Source organism: Haemaphysalis longicornis, unplaced genomic scaffold (assembly GCF_048455015.1).
Source record: "Haemaphysalis longicornis isolate Haplotype H1 unplaced genomic scaffold, Haemaphysalis longicornis Haplotype H1 scaffold_5, whole genome shotgun sequence".
Taxonomy (NCBI): Eukaryota; Metazoa; Arthropoda; class Arachnida; order Ixodida; family Ixodidae; genus Haemaphysalis; species Haemaphysalis longicornis.
The window spans coordinates 157,059,695-157,076,442 of record NW_027526385.1 but is presented as its reverse complement, the minus strand read 5'-3'; the positions used below and the strand labels follow the sequence as shown (position 1 = coordinate 157,076,442).

Below are 16,748 nucleotides of genomic sequence, written 5' to 3'. Positions count from 1 at the left end.
TCTCAGAAATCTACATACAGTGTAGACCATTTTTATAACATAACCGCTTAGAGTGTGGGACCGGATATAACGTGGGTTTTTGTGACCATCGGCCCGCCTCCCATAGAACTCAATGCATAAACATACCAATTAAAATGCGGTTGGCCGTTGAAGCGTAATACCGTTGATAGTGTGGTCTTTTGGCAGGTCTGCAAGTCGACCGGCACGAATGGGGCATCATTTTAGGGTAAAAAAAAAAAAGCATCCGCCATGCAATGCAGTGGACACTGCAGACGCGCATGAGCATGCACACACATGCGCGCACACAAAATCAGACCACGCGGCTGGCAAAACCCTGCAGCATACCGTATTTACCCGATTCTAACACGCCCCCGATTCTACCGCGCACCCGATTTTCCAGGCAAAAAAAACAAAAAAACTTGCACCTCCGATTTTAACGCGCACGGGACTTTGTGACCCAGACAAATGAATGCGAGAGAAACGGGCGATTTATTACCCGAAGTAATCTCACTTATTTCCCTCCTCGTCGCTCTCCGCTGACCACAACATCTCGGCATCGGTGCCTTCAAGCGCGTTCGCAATGCCACACTTCTGAACGAACGTTCAACCATGGTCGATAGTATCATGGCCCACGCCTCGCACGCCCATCCCGAGAGCATCTCCAGAAGTACAAGCTTCAGCCGACCACTCGTTTTGAACGCGTGGGTGCCGCTGCTGCCATTGTTGTTATCAAGCGCGCAAGTGAAACGATTTGACGATTTGTGTGAACGCTTATAGAAAAACCTAGGCGCCTAGGCTTCCTGCCATAGAATACTTGGTGCGTCCGAAAAATCGTTGCTAAAAGCTGTGGCGCCATCTTGAGATGGCGATGGCGATGTGTGGGACAAAATTTCCGCTGTTTCGGCAGTTTCGGTTTTGTATCCGATTCTAACGCGCATGCGATTTTTCGGCCTATTTTTTTCGGAAAAAAAGTGCGCGTTAGAACCGGGTAAATACGGTAAGCTGATGTAAAAAAAGAAAAAAGAAAAGAAAAGAAATGAAATTAAGACCGTGCATCTGTTTTTAAGTGCCATGCATTACAGCGATGATAAACAAACAACGATTGAAAGGTATATTGTGGTGTGGTCGGAGTTGTGCATGTTATGTTTATAGTGTGGTACCGCTTATAGTGCGGATTTATGCGCTATACATAAACAGACATAAACAGACATGTACATAAACATAAACAGATAAACAGACGCTTGAAATTATTTGAAATCAACAGAAAATGAGGATGTTGCTGGAGCCAATGTTTCAGCAACAAGAATTTCCTCCAGACCAGTCTCCTCGCTGAAATGATGACTCCAGCGACGTTTTCTGTTTCAAATATTTGTCATAATTGTTTGTTTGAGTTACACAGATACGCACTGTATGTGTGGTACAAAATTCAAATTTTAATTCACTAAAGAAGATCAACAAAGCAACAAACACTTCGTCCTTACATAACCTCAAGTTGCTTTTTTTTTTTTTTTTCCGTATTAAAGAGAGCAATTCCAGAAATCGGAGTATTTTCAAGAGTCAGTAAAGATTCCAGGACTTTTTGAGGTCTTGAAAACAAGCTTTTCAAATTTAAGGGCTTTCAAAGATTTTCCAAGAAATCCCTGCCCCTCACCAAACACGGCCTCGACCCGTCCTACTGCGAAGATGCCCCGACTGACCTCGCCTGAGCCCGCTGGCAATCAGCATCTCGGAGGCCAAGAGTGTGGTGACCACCACCCGGTACTCCTCTAATTCCTGGTTCGTTGGCTGCCGGAACCAGGGGCCCTCCTTGGACTGCTGGTCCTGGGGAATCTGTAAACAGCGGTGCACCGGTAACGCCCTTGCTGTCGCAGCAGTACCGTCCAAACTGGTCTAATGACCACAGCTACAGTCATGGAGGTTCATACTGATATACACTAGAAGGAAATATGTCCCTGCAATGGCGTACTGTCTTCGGCACTGGCATGGCAATGAGCAATGTTCCCCTCCTACTTGGCTTGGCTTGGCTATTCACGTGACTTTTTTTCTCTCTCCTGAAGTCAAAGTCAACAAAACATGGTTAACGGGTTTTCTCTTGCTTGTCTCACAAGAAGCTTCTAAGAGTGCGCTCCAGTCTCCACTTTAAAGCAGCCATAAAGACAAAATACAAGTTGGGTTTATTAGAAAGACTGCTTAGCCCCGATAACAATGATACCAATATCATCGCAATCTTTGAACAAATAACGGAGACATTAAAGAAAACGTGTGAAGCAGTCGCAACCCCCTAGCCACTTTCCCACAACTTTTCTATGACGTCACGGAACCTTGTTTGTGCGATTGGCGGCCGCCTAACTGACCTGTCGTGACGACACATGACTGGACGTCTGTAATGGGGCCACTAGTTCCATATGACCGCATCACTGGAATGCTAACGTGCAGTTGACGCACTGAAATTTATGTTTTATTGTTGGCCCGTATGACGTCATTCTTGCTCATAACACGTCACTGTGGCGCAAAATTTGCAAGTTTTTAAATACTTCTTGCTTTTTTCCCCGTTAAAAAACATCTTTTGTGGCTCTAATGGAGCTGAGTGAGATACTGAATCCTAGTTCTTTCAAATTAAACGAAGTTGTATTTTCTCTTAATGGCTCCTTTAAATCGAACTGTCCGCCATACAACCCCTTTCCAATTTGAATGAAGCCGGCAACGACGATTGCTTTGCACAGACAGCCTCAAAGCCAGGCTACCTTCCTGTCTAAACCAAAAAGCGACACCAGCACCACCTTTTTGTATGCTAATGTTGTAAAAAACTAACTTTTTCTTTCATTTAAATATTTTGAATGCTTTACTAGTCGTGAAGATGCTTTTGTTTGCTTTTTAAATCATGCAACATTTATAATAACACATACAGAAAAATAAATGTCGGAGAGTCATGAGAGAAGAGCCCCACTATAAAACTATGGGCATGGTAGACTTTATCAAGCATGGTACTATGCCAGCCTCAGAAAAGTGGGAGTCTCGCCTTTCAAATCACTCGATTTTGGTGCTTTCCTAAGGGCAGTGACAAAGCAACAGCTCTTCAAAGTAGGCAGACTTTCTTCTTGCCAACATAACACACAAGCGAGCCAGTTGGATGCTGTACTGTTTGGATTGTTTACAGCACGTTTCCTTTTTCTCTTTTAATTCATGCTCGACGGTTCATCGAAAGGTCGAAAGGTGAAGGCCAAAAACAGGCATCTTGAGCATTGAAGGTCCTGTACAATGCCACGTGAAGCACATGCATCAACCTCTACAGCTGCTCACCGCAGGCACTCATTCTTTTGTTGTAAACCTTAGTGGACACCAATGGAAGAAGCCATGGAGGCAGATTGCAAACTTGGTTCTTTAAAAAGTCTTTTGTGCTGATAACAGTGATACCAATTTCATCGCAAACTTCAAGCAAGTAATTGAGGCATTGAGGAAAACCGATGGAGCAGCGGTGACCCTCCACTTACTTTTCAGCAACGCCTCCGTGTGATATTACAGAATCTTGTTTGTGCAATTGGCAGGCGCCATGCCCACGAAACAAGACACTGGGGCCTCAAGTTTCGTTTGACACTAATAACGTGCAGTTAACATATGAATAAACGTGTTTAATTTTAGTACTTCCTATTACATCCCTCCCACGTATATTACGTCACTGCAGTGCGGCATTTGAATGTTTTTGTATACTATGTCTGCATTTTTGCGACTAAACAAGCGTCTTCTGTGGCTGGAATGGAGGTGAGAGAGTCACCGAAAGCTAGTTTTTCAAATTGAGCACAGTTGTATTTTGTGTTCACATCCCCCTTTAGGGGCTCTAAATCGTAACTGTATATTACAAACTATTTAGGCAACATCCAGGTACTGTGGACTCCGAGGAACGAGAATTCCACCTCAACTGCACATCACCGTACCAAAGTCACTTTCGACGTCTAAACTCGACAGCAGCCTACACACAAAAGTGTGTTTGGTTCTCACAGGAATTAAATTACCGAATACATGATCCTAGGAACACCTTGCAAATGTGTTTCTTCTGCACAAAATATTTCTCCGAGAATTTAAGCGCACTCACATTCTTTGATAACCGCTAGGCTATTTTGGCAGCGTTCGTGTTGACACCAATGACGACTACGGTCACTTTTCATGCTTGATGAAACACCCAAGGTCTTCACGTTAATATGGTTATCTTGACCAACGCACAATTTGAAATTAACAAATAACTATCAACTCGAAACGTACTAAGTCGTAACCTTTCTGTACTGGCCGCCATTTAGTTACCGCCAGGTTCGTTACAAGCCTCCCCCCTTCCTCATTGGCCCCCTTTCAAACGAGCCCCCCACCTCGAGGCAGAAGGGGAGCAGCCGGAGGTCCACATGGTCCGGCATCCGGAACTTGTCGACCAGTCGGAGGGGACGGAGCGCCGGCCGGTCAAACGCTGCCTCCTCCAGGTAGTCAAGAACAAACAGATCCGCCGCACTGCAGCACAGCAAGAAGTGCGTTTTTGCATTTACAACCTCTGCCAATGAGGCTGAACGACTCAAATCATCTTCACCACCATCCTTAGCTCGTTCAGGTTTACTGCAGGATAAAAGAACCTACCACGTTCCTCAAGGCACTCAAGTAATCTGCAAAGTTGGTTTTCAAGCCCTTCAAGGGTAATCTGTTACAAAGGGTACACTTCTGCAGAGAAGGGTAAAAAAAATTCTAAGTAAAAAAGTCTCTTCACAGGATCAGGATTTTCACTCCAACTACCTTGCCAAGTCAGGCCTAATTTTCACAACCAGGTTAACGCTCCGAAGCAACACATTCGGCTACAAGGCCCGCTGTAGTAAAGTAGGGCTCCACGGAGTAATTCCGACCGACTGGACATCTTTAACAGGCACCCAAATGTCAGCACACCGGCATTTTCACTTCTTGCCTCCACCTGAAAAGCGGCCACCTTGTCAGGGATCGATCCCCCATCCATCCTTGGGTATCAGCCACTGAGCCACCAAGGCGGGTAAAGCGGGAACACAAGAGAGATAGCACAAGCAGCCCAACCCCTTTTCTCCCCAAAAACTGGTGTAAAGAATAATTCTAGCGATGTGAGATATTGCCGAAGGATGCCGCACAATGTTCCAAAGCTTGTCTGCCACTCTAGCTCCCATGCTCATTGGAGATGTCAAATCTCAATGTGGTAAAAGCTTGTAAATTCAAACCACAAGGCAACATCAACTCGGTTCCAATTAATGGAAGTTCAAACTATTGAAAGGGAGCAATAACGACAGCACACTGTGACAGGGATGCAGTGAAGTGTTTTGATGGTGAACGCTTTGATGCTTGAAAAAGTTTGTGATTGGAGCCTGCCTGTTGCCCTTAAAGGAGACAGCTAGCACTTCTTGCTCTAAGGCGCAAATCCACCTGAAAGCCTCCTCTTTTCCTTCTTGAAAACTGAAGAGATGCGCAGCATTCCTTACAGCCATGACTTTAGAGTGGCAGCTGCAGTGTGCTTCACCCCTGCCGTCCTTGATTGGCAGCGACAGGTTCCGCACTTCCAACACACGAGGACATCATTTCTCAGGTCAGAACACCACCCACAACACTGTACTCGCGTCCTGATTAAAGTAACCTACAAGTCGGAAATACCGTATTTACACGATTGTAGGTCGACCCTTTTTTTCAAATTTGACAATCCAATGTTGGGGTGTCGACTTAGAATCAAAATCGAACCGTCTACCGTTAGTAACGGAAAGAGAAACGAGAAATCAGGGGTGCTACGAGGTGGGGACAGCTTTGCACCCTCGTTCCCATGGTTATAGTCTAAAGTGTGAACCGCATGGGGTGTTTTCTGCTCCCGGAAATGCGCCGCGCTGACGCTGCCGCGAATGCCACCCGCGCACGCGATCGGCGGCGGCAACATGGCGGCGTCACCAGCCGCAAAGAGGTGGGCATAGCTCCAGCGACTGCTTCCAACCGGTCTTTAATTAAGATATCACTGAAGGCACAAACGAAGGCGTTTGTGCAGGAAAGGAGCTGATAATGTGGTCGAAAACGACACTATAAAGCATCATCCGCGCCGCTAGGGAAAGCGCCAATCAAATACCCGCCACCGTGTTACACCTAAACATCTCCGGCGGCGTCAGCCGGCTGTCCCGAGCACTTTCAAACTGCCGGCATGAAGAGCGCGCCTCCCCATTGGGGCAAGTAGTCAGGCTCCTACCACTGCCGCGCTCGTCCCGCGTCATACCGAGGCAGAACTTAGCACAGCCGGACTCGACTCTTCTTCCGTGCTCCCCGATCGGCGGCGGCCGTAAGCAGTAGAAGCTGGTGCCACGCGCGCAAAATCGTTGACGCGGGCGTCAAAAAGGCGCCCGTGCAACGCCGACGCGCACGAATCGCGTGCAAAAACGCGTCAAGAAGCGTTTTATTCGTCTCTAATAAACAAAATGAGCATTAGCGAATCCCTTGATTCAATGCACGGCGCTAACGTAGCCGCCATGTTTGTTTTGGTATCGCACGGCAGTGGCCGCTGCCGGTTGCTTCGATGGTTGTCATCTCGCAGCGAATGTATTCTTCCCACTCAACCCACAGAGCATGGTTATTTCGGGTGCTTATACAAAAGCTTTTCTTTTTTAACATCTACCGTGCATACCGCGAGCGCGCTGCTCTTGTGGAGAGCCACCGTGTGGGTTGAGGGAAGAGCTTCTCTTTGTGGAAGAGCTCTTCTCTTTGGAAGAGCTTCTCAGGCGGTGCCCTTTTTTTTTTTTTTTTTTTTTTTTTGAGAGAGAGATGCAATTTTTGGGGGTCGACCTACATTCGAGTCGACTTACAATCGTGTAAATGCGGTAGGTCGAGCTTTATTAACAAAATATTTGCCGAAAAGCCGCCCCTCGACGGTATATACCGGTCATTGGCTTAATATTAGTTGTAATCTAGCAACAGGGAAGCCCATCGAGCCCATCCAAACCGCAAAGGCACCATTGCCACCGACACCAATCAGACGCACCGCCATCGTTTTGCTTCTGCACTCGTCAGTAAGCATGTTTGGTTCAAGAGAAGTTCAGGCACTTGGCACCAGTTTCCCATGGCTTTAAAAGACACGTTATAAGTATGACCAAGCCAACGGCAACATGTCTGACAAGCGGCACTTCGGCGTCACTGAAAATTAGCAGTGGCTTAGTTCCGCTATGCCAGGATATACTAAGGTCCAGCTGGTTATTCTTAGCTTTCCTGGTTGCCTAGGCTTAGTTGATTATCATGCTTACTGCAGTTAAAACGATTTACAATCCGATCCAATCCAATCCAATCCGATTGCGGCCTCGGTGGCTGCGGCGTGCCAGCTGTGCACCATGAGACATCACTACTACTCGTGCATGCGCAGCACGGCCACGTGAAACTGCTCAACTTCGGCCAGTGTAGCTCAGGCAACAAAAGAGGGCACACTCCCGGCATAAGCGCAAAGGAGCAGCTCTCGGTATGCAGCGCTCCGAAGAGTTTGTTTCGGGGATGACAAGCTGTGCCCCAAGAACTGAAGGATAAGGTGGCAACTTTTTTCCGCGAACATCATGCGATGTGTCTCAACAAATGGACAGCCGGCGACAACTCTAAGACGCCTGCTGGCTGCCTGCAAGACCACATCCCGCGATGCTCTGCACATGGGTGTCCCATGCCTGGCACTCGCTTCCTGAAGACATCATCTTGCGAGTGTTTAAGAAGTGCCCCATGAGAACTTCCCTGAACTGTACTTTGTACGAATTGCTGGTTGAAAGAGTGCTGGACAGAAGCAGTCGCCTGACAAGATTTAGCCAGCTCTGATGAGTAACCTTAGACAAAATATGTGCTCATAGCCTCAATAAAACGGTGATACGTACGTAATTGTTTCTCAATTTCATGGCCGCGGGGGTTGACATTTATTCCAGCTCGACCTATATTTGCATCTTCAAGGGCCAGGTGCGACTTTACCCTATTCTGCCTTCTCCGTTCTACATAGCCTTGTGTGTGCCCAATAGCAAAGGCCACAATTTTTACGGCACACGGCTGAGAAATACCACTGGGTGCATTTCTCTGGCCGTAAGCCCGACAAAGAGGCACAAGTGTGGCGGCTCGTAGTACAAATTATCGGTGCCACAACCTAGTCTGGTTCAAGTACACAAGCTTCTATGGAGACTCAGCCAGAACAAACTGCACAGTTTGAAGTATCCATATGTCTGAATTTTCGAAGTTCGAATTGCGCGCTTATTACTCCGATCAACAAAAAACACCCCCGTCACACCATTTCCTCCATTTTTAGTCACAGAATATGATGCAAAGCCTTGATCGAAGCAAAAAAATCTGCCCGGCTGTTTGCTCGCGAGCGTCTCTATGCTCCTGTACATCCTCCTCATCATAAGACGTGGTACAGTGGAACTCCGACTACACACACCCCGGCTTTACGACAACCCGCTTCTCACAACACATCACCGTGGTCCGGGCAAACTCCCCATAGAAACAGCACATTGAAAACCCTGATTATACAACACTCGGGGGGCATGTGGTATACTTCATACGACAGACCCTGGCAGGGATGAACCGGCGTTTTTCCCCATCTTTTACGCCGCTTTGCCGCCTCGTCCCGACAGTTCTTTATTCTGAACCCCCGTTTGGCACTGCTTGATGCGCAAAACTCCGTAGGCAGGCCCGACTGCTTGCCGAAGAGATGCAAGCAAGCAGGCAGGTGCTAATGGGTGGGAGTTAAGATGAGACGGCTCCTAGCGGCAGCAGAACGGGAATGTGCCAACTGCAAGAAGTCAAGCACGAGGTGGCTGGCGGACCGCGAATTTCAAGCTCCCATCAAGCCGATGATTGTGAAAACACATACGCCGCAGGCCCTGACAATGACCGAACAGCCATTTTCCTCGCCCAATCGATCCAAGTTTCATCTCTTCACAGCGCTCTCTCCCCCCTGATCGTTGTTTCGACCTCCACATTGCTCCACAATTCTTTCTTTCCAGCCTTTACCCCACTTACCCCTCGGTCTCCGCTTATAAGTGTCTCTGAAAGCTGCGTTATCGCTCCGTTCCTTTCTGCCCTGCCTTCTTTTCCACCGCTGTCTTGTACTATCATTCGCTTCGCTTGGCCTTGGCAGTTTTTCTCTCACATTTTCCCCTTAAAGGGACACTGAAGTGATTTGTAAACAATGCGGGATTACGAGCGCAAATTGTAGTCCGGAGTCCCTAGGCCCTGTTTCGACCACTCTGGGCGCGTTTACGCGAATTTATTTAGTAGAAAAATCAATTCGAAAATGCTGTCCTCCTCTCTTTACGCTCACCCATTTTCTGTGGCGTTTTCATGTGACGTCAGCAGGAGAGGAGCTGGCAATTGGCTGCGCTACTGCACGGCTCGCCGACCTTCCGCTACCGAGTCAGTCGGCCCAGCGTTTCGTCCGCCGGCCGCCGACGGGTCGTCGCAATTCGCTCGATCAGTTGAAACTAAGCCACAACGCGTTTGGGAATGGAAGAATGTGCCTTTCTTTACTTCGTTACTTTGTACACTGTATCCAGCTCCAAGTCAAGGTCGCTTCACACAAGCGCTGCACAAGCGCACATGCGACGCTTCCCTGTCTGGTACGCCAGTAGGAAAATATAAGGCCTCTTGAAGGGGGAGAAGAGTCAGCGAAGTCAATATAGGTACTAAGGAAATAAAATCAACTGATATTTTTATCGTACAGCGTAAAACTAGGGTGCGGGAAGCACTTTTTTGCGCTGGGCGAACAAGCAGAGCGGTCAGCAGCACGACTACGCATCTGCGAACGCTTTTCCGTCTACGAAATGCAATTGCTAGATGTAAGCTATTGTGGAAACTCGGGGGACGCTTACTGCACGAGCGCAATACAACAAATAGTCACCGAAGCTGCTTGAAATACTAAAACTAAATAAAAGTGTAAACTGGTTATACATTATAGAGCTTATTTTTCCATCATCGGCATCACCCGCCCGTAGCCTAGTTGTCTGGTGCGCTAGGTATGTCACCCGAATTGCTTTGCCAGTCGCAAGTTCGAATCCCCGCGGGTACGTGCTTTTTTTTTTATTATTTCGTTTTTCGCTGATGTTTTCTATACTGGGTTCACATTTTTTTGGGCCGCAACGTTCAATGCTCCACGAACTAGTCCACAGAACTCGCGCAGGCTGGCACTGGCACGCTAGCGAGTTCTCGTTGGCGTGCTGTTGCCATAAGCACCGACTGCTTGCAGGCAGTGGGCACATGCCAGAATGAACAGACCCTTGGCCTGGTGCGAACACGCTTTTTACGATACAGGCATGAGTGAGGCAAGCTCCAAATATGGGGGAAAAGCGCATGCATTTGAGCGTCTGCGGGGACGCGGAGGGCGTTCATGCACTGCGTAGGGCTCAGCTAATGAATGCTACAATCCCAAGCCGTCCAGGGAGGCTTTTCTTATGCATTTTACAGTCAACAACATGGCAGAAGCGCGGTACTACGATTACTGTGATATTGAGAATGCCCATCCAACAATGCCATCGGATGTCAAACGTGTTTTACAGAACCGAAACCGAAACTTGTTTGATTGCTAACCTTGGGCATCGTCCAATCACGGTGCCCCCTCCTCCCAACGTCACAGCTTAGTTGGTGCGGCCACCGCAAACCGCGCATGGTAGTTTTTCTTCTTTCGCGCTTTGTAAAATAATTACCGATTAGTCAACCGGATAAACGATGAAAAGTGTGCTAATTTGAGCCAGTCTACACAGTGCAAGCAAAAACGGGAGCTTGACAAATTCACTTCAGTGTCCCTTTAAATTTCTAAGGTCGCATTGGCCTTCCCAGCTATCTGGTGCTCAAAGCACAGGGCTGGCAGGCTAGCACGGATTCCATGGAGGGGAGGGGCACAAATTGAGTTTTTTTCTTTTATAAACTCGGTATTTTAGCCAGAGGTTTAGAAATTACGCGAGAATGCGCTGAATATAGTAATTTAGATAAGTTCTTAGCCCACCAGTTGCGGGAGACCGTCTACTAGGCCAGCATTCACCCTTACCCTTAATTTGACACCCCAATTAACGACGCTTTGGTGTGGTACCTTGAAAGTCCGATTACCAGGGTTCCACTGTATTCATGTACCGCAAAAAAAGGCCTCACAAAACAAGGGACAGGCGAGGGGGGGAATGATGTGTGGCGCTAAAATACTGCTCAGCACCCTCACCGTGAGTACCCTCTCGGCGATTGTGTCCACGTAAGACACTGCCCACCTGTTGGAGTGGCTGCAAACCAGCACCCGAGAGCCTGGCTGCCGCTCGATGACCTCGACGAGTGCTTGAGCCAGGACGAAGGTCTTCCCCGTGCCACAGGGACCTTGCACCAGGATGGGAGGCACCCCAAACACGGGGTGTGGGGACACTATGGCGGCCATGGCTAGCCGCTGCTGCTCGCTGAGGCGGGGGTCCCAGTTCTGCTCCCACTCACTGCCAAAGCCAAGACAAGACACGGGCATTAAACTCAATCAGTTAAGGAGAAAATGAACTCGAAATTTGGAGCTCTAGAAAACCTTGTTTCTATACAGTCTGCACAAAAAGACGGCGAGACACAAGCTACGAGCTGAAATACGCGTATGTACGGTGTGAACGACTGTCAGATATTGATCATTTTGAAAGCAAAATTGAGAACAGCGCAGCCATTATGCCAAGGCTTAAGTGACGTTGCAGCTGGCAAGCAAGTGGCTATAGGTGGCGGGTCAGTCGGAGCAAACCTGCACACAACACTTCAGCCAAAGGCCAAAGGATGCCAAAGACCAGCATTCCTGGATTGGCTGCACTTTTTAGCTTTGTAGGAACATTTAGCTGCAATATATTCTTCGATACGTGAAACTGCATGCTGGCATGAAAAATTTGCACGAACGAACGGACTTGCACTTCCAGCTTGACTTCCAGCTTGGCACTTTGAGCGTCGTCTACTATTTGTAATTACCGAGTATGGGCACAAATCCCACACATGGCCCGCCTCGTAATGGTCACCTCCACGCTCAAAATTTACCGATTTGAAAAAAGTCCTTGTGGTTATCTCACTTTGCAAGCTGCACCAACTGCCACCCACTGACGAGCGGTTCGCCATGGGCGGCGCTGTTCGCTGAAGCGATGGTGGTGCCATACAACGGCCGCCTGGTCCCTATAGTGCTCCACAGGAACATGTAGAATATCATGCAGGCTTCTTAATAAAGCATGCCCTTTATAAATTGATATAAGACCCCTTCTATTGCCTGCAATAAGCTGCCTCCCCAGTGAGTCATTTTTTCAGAGCAATAGAGCTAACTCTAAATGGGCTCAGCGTATAGCACAGCAGCGCACACATTGATCCAACGCAAGCTTTCATTAATTTTTTTTTTTTTCAAGCAACTTCCTGGGCCTGCTTCTAGCTGGCTTTCAAAGCTGGACCTCCTGACACTACAGTGCTTCATCCTGGCAGCAAACCAAGCAACATGCCGTCCCGGCTTGTTCAGATGAACTTGCCAGCAGGCAACAGCGGGACCCCTCTACATAAGGGAGAGCCGACCATCATAGCACAAGTATCACGTGCTATGGCAGGGTACGGACACTCGTGCGCACAGCTCGAGTGGGAGGTGCCTAAACGTGGAACAAGGGAATGGGGACAGGAAGAGCAGCAGCACAGGACCAAGCTCTGTCCCACGTCGCTGTCTCTCTGGTCCTTGTTCCCTCGTTTAGAGTCTAGGCACCTCCCGTTCCAGCTGCCTAGCACCAGCTCTACTGATGCCTCGTTAACTCATGCACACCTCAATTCACGCGAACCGAACTGCAGCCCCCTTCTACCATCCAAGTACACTCACGGCGGGCACGGAGAGGGCCGGATGCGGAAGTCGGGGAGGACTAGGCCGGTCGTGGGCAGCCTCTCGACGGCATAGTGCATCCGGCACAGGGCCAGCCGGTCTAGCTGGAACTGGACCTGCACGCACAGGATCATTGTGGCGGGGATGACTGCAGGACGAATGGAGGCAGCAAGAAGGGAGTGTGCGCAAGGCATGTCAGGGTTATGAGAAGAGAACGGAGGTCAGTTGGTGGGTAGGAGCACGGACGTGACAGAACTACCAGCCTCAAAAGAGAAACCATTTTCCAAAGAGCATTTAGAGCATTACCCGCTTGCTTAGTATTACTTCATGTCTGCAGAGCTGTACCTTGTGAACAGCGAGATTATGGTTCTTCCGTAGCTCACCCTGTTTGTCTCATAACTTCGCAATATCGCCCCACAGAGAGCCATTCCTTTCCCAACTAGAACACAGTGTGATGGTTCTAAAACAGTGTAGCTGCAGGGCCCAGAGAATTCCGAGCAGCATTTTCCACTTCCACCCTCGCTCACCCACAACGGAAAGAAACATCACGGGTTCCCGAGGTCAAGCTCAGTTTACTTGGGACAGTGAACACAGATACACAAAGGACTGGGGCCTTGCGAAACGTTTTCCCCAATACAAGTTCCCCCCACTGTCAGTTCTCATACGACAGCGCCTACAGAAAGTCACGATTTGACTCGGCCGACACAAAATGGTGATGGAAACTGCTCACCACCCAACAACAACTAAACCCTCACTGTCAGCAAGCCATGCAAAGAGACTGCAGTGTTTGTCCAAGGACAGCGCACACATGAAGATTAGACCTTCCACACTGCAACATGGAATGCCCTGCCTGCATTTTTTGCACTTATCTTTGCCCACTTTTACAACTTGCAAACTCTGTTGTTTGTTGTCTGTAGATTGCATCTACTTTAGACAACGATGCTTCATTTTAACCAACCCTCTCATTGTATCTGGTTGCGAATCAAAAATTCATGTAAATTTTATTTTCATGAGAAGAAGCCGTGTATGCAGATAGGTGTCACCACTACATTCTTTTTTTAAATTCCACGAGCAAAGTTGAAGAGGCCTCACAATCATCCATTTTCATTTTTCTAGCCTTTCCAAAAGCTCCAAAATGAAGAAAAAAGCAACGACGTAGAAAAAGTAGCCACACGCCATAATAGATGCATTTTTTCACAAACACCTGAAAAAAATTGATAAGAAAGACTACACCATGGAGATTTTCTTTATCAAGTAAGACTAACCATTCTCAGCGTTGACCTTACAGTATTTGATCCCCAGCAAGCTTGCACAATAAACGCAATTCTCATATTTCTTGTCGAACTTTCCAGTTTTTACTGTTGTGCAACAAGTGCAGCACCTTTTCAAACCACAAAAATACATCTAAATGGCATCTTACTGATCAAAGTAAATATAAAATATTGGCGATCAGTCTAAATATTTGGGGAAAAAAAACGTATATTCCCGCACGCCCAGAAAGAACAAAGTGTTGCGATAACTTAAAACTCACCTCTGCGTCAAAGCTGGTTCGTGGCTTCAGCCCAAACTCTTGCACGCACCCCTTGGTCAGTCGGATATACACGCAGTGCTTCTGGATCAAGTGGATAGGCAGCTCGAACACCTGCAGTGCATTCAAACAGCCATTACAGGCAGCCTAGCAAAAGAACCGGACACTTTAAAGATACAATCCTCAAACACATCATACACTCCTCATATACAGTCAAAGCCAACCTTTTAACTGTTTTCCAAACAGGCTTGTGACATATCAAAAGTTGTTTCGACTTACTTAGCGGAGAAGACGACAAAAAAAAACACCGTCAGCAGACACTGGCTACACCCACATGATTGCAGCGCAATTTTCATCCGAGTAATGGCATGGCCAAAAGTTCTACGCACGCTTCTAACTAACCTGTCAATTATACGTGGGTAAAATTACACAACTTTAGCCCAGCTGAATTTGCAATGTTCCAAAAAGATAATGAACAAAACAGACAAATAAAATTAAATGAGTGGCACTTGTGTCACTGTGATCAGTTGCACAGTGCCACGTTCCTAGAGCAACGTATCGGACGTGTGTTTGTTTGGCGGCACTAGTTGATCTGCACAGGATTGTTGGCAATTTGGCAGTGTCACCTGGCGACATAAATAGAGGAGTGTGGGAAGTGCCTTGAGAAGCTATATATTAGTCTTTCCTAATCATCCAACCAAATCAAACTCAGTTCGTGTAAACTTGGCACCTCTTACTTCGCCAAGGCTATTATTTGGCTCACGCAAAGCTGTTACACTGTCTCCATGGCCTGTTAACAAAAACTGCCCGCTTCGTGGCAAAGCTACCGTTACCTGTCCTTGGAACGAATGATATAGAAAATGGGGAGACGGTAGCAACAGAGGTTCCCAAAGAGTCCTTGCACACGCCACTTTTAAAAGGGCTACTGATGTGCTTTCTAAAAAACAGCGATTGGAGGCGGCATTTCATAGCACTTTGCACACTGATTCCTATTTGACTAACGCTATTGCAAGATTCCCATAATTAGGAGAGATGGCAAGCAAACAATGCCATCAGCACTTAGACCAAGCACCTATGACACTGCCAATACTCATACATGCAATTGCTCGCTTCCTGCATAGAAAAACAGAACTCAGTTCACCGAATAGTACAGAAGATCCTTGAATCTCTGTTCCGATTATATCACTTGAGTGCTGGGATGCACTTGGCGCAGAAATGTCACTTATGCCCAAAATGACACCGAATCAATGGCTGTGTATTATTGAAGGAGGTCATGAGACCCCGAAGGGGACAGGTGAAAGTGGGAACTGGAAAGAGGTTAGAAAATAATTGTCAAAAATGCATTTGTACTTTTCTTCACACTAAAAGGCGCATATGGCACTCGTCACAGAATCAGTGACCCATTCAGGGTTCAGCCAACCACATATCAAACAGCTCTATTGAGACCATGTTGAGGAGAGACTTTTCACGATTTGAAGATTTCGGAGCTTCTTATTAGCTATAGCAATCAAAGACCGATCATTTTTCAAGAAAAAGAAAGATGCATCCACTGTGGTGGCTTAGTAGGCCAAGGACGTGGGTTCGATTCCGGCTACTGTGTTGAGATTATGGCACACATTAAAGATCCTTGGGTGGTCCAAGTTAATCGCGAGCCCTTCAATATTGTAGCGTGTGGATAAAACAAGGGGGCAGTTTTAATTACTCGGCACACGGAGAGTGAAAATGGCGACCCAGCTGGAGCAAGAGCAGCGGCAAGAGAGCTTCGTCCTTCTCTTCGCTCAGTCCAGTCTCGCGCTACCATTAGCGGGATTGACCGCGTCGCCACTGTAATAGACACCGCTACAATATGGTGGGCGTTGTAGCCCCATGTGTAGCTTCACCGCGTTAAACCCCCTCATCAACCAAAAGAAAGATGCGTTTCTGCTTCAGTAGCTTACTAAAGCGGTCATGAAGACAAAATAAAACCGTTCTATTTAAAAAAAAAAAAAAAAACTCTGGTAGCTGTTTCAGCTCCATTCCAGCCACAAAAGATGTTTTTTTTTACCAAGAAAAAAAACGCTATAAGTATAGAAAAACTTTCAAATTTAGCCCTGTAGAGACGTAGTATGGTCAAGAAGGACATATCGTTGCCAAGCGCTAAAAACATAGCTAACTGCACGTTAGAGTTCGAGCGATACGACCAACCAGAACTAGAGGCCCCACTGCAATCGCAAAGCCATGTTTCTTGCTGGTCGCTGAAATCAGTGTGCAGTCAATCACACAAACTTCATTCTGTGATGGCGCAGGAACATCCCCCAGAAAGCGACTGCTCAGTTGCCACTGCTTATTAATATTTCTCCGGCAATACCTCCACTATTGGTCTGATCTCTGCGATAAAATGCATATTGTTATCGGGGA

The 16,748-nt window shown here is 47.4% G+C and overlaps 1 protein-coding gene across 3 annotated transcripts in view; it reads right to left on the bottom strand.

Annotated features, from left to right (window-relative positions):
* LOC144138789 (putative helicase with zinc finger domain) overlaps window positions 1-16,748 on the bottom strand; it is a 74,452-nt gene that overhangs the window by 33,338 nt on the left and 24,366 nt on the right. For all 3 annotated transcript variants that reach the window (XM_077671258.1, XM_077671257.1, XM_077671259.1), the window contains exons 10-14: window positions 14,355-14,465; window positions 12,824-12,939; window positions 11,235-11,447; window positions 4,359-4,494; window positions 1,698-1,830 (exon numbers count right to left, since the gene is read on the bottom strand). In XM_077671258.1, the coding sequence (XP_077527384.1) occupies window positions 1,698-1,830; window positions 4,359-4,494; window positions 11,235-11,447; window positions 12,824-12,939; window positions 14,355-14,465 (709 nt within the window). The remainder of the gene's footprint in view (window positions 1-1,697; window positions 1,831-4,358; window positions 4,495-11,234; window positions 11,448-12,823; window positions 12,940-14,354; window positions 14,466-16,748) is intronic.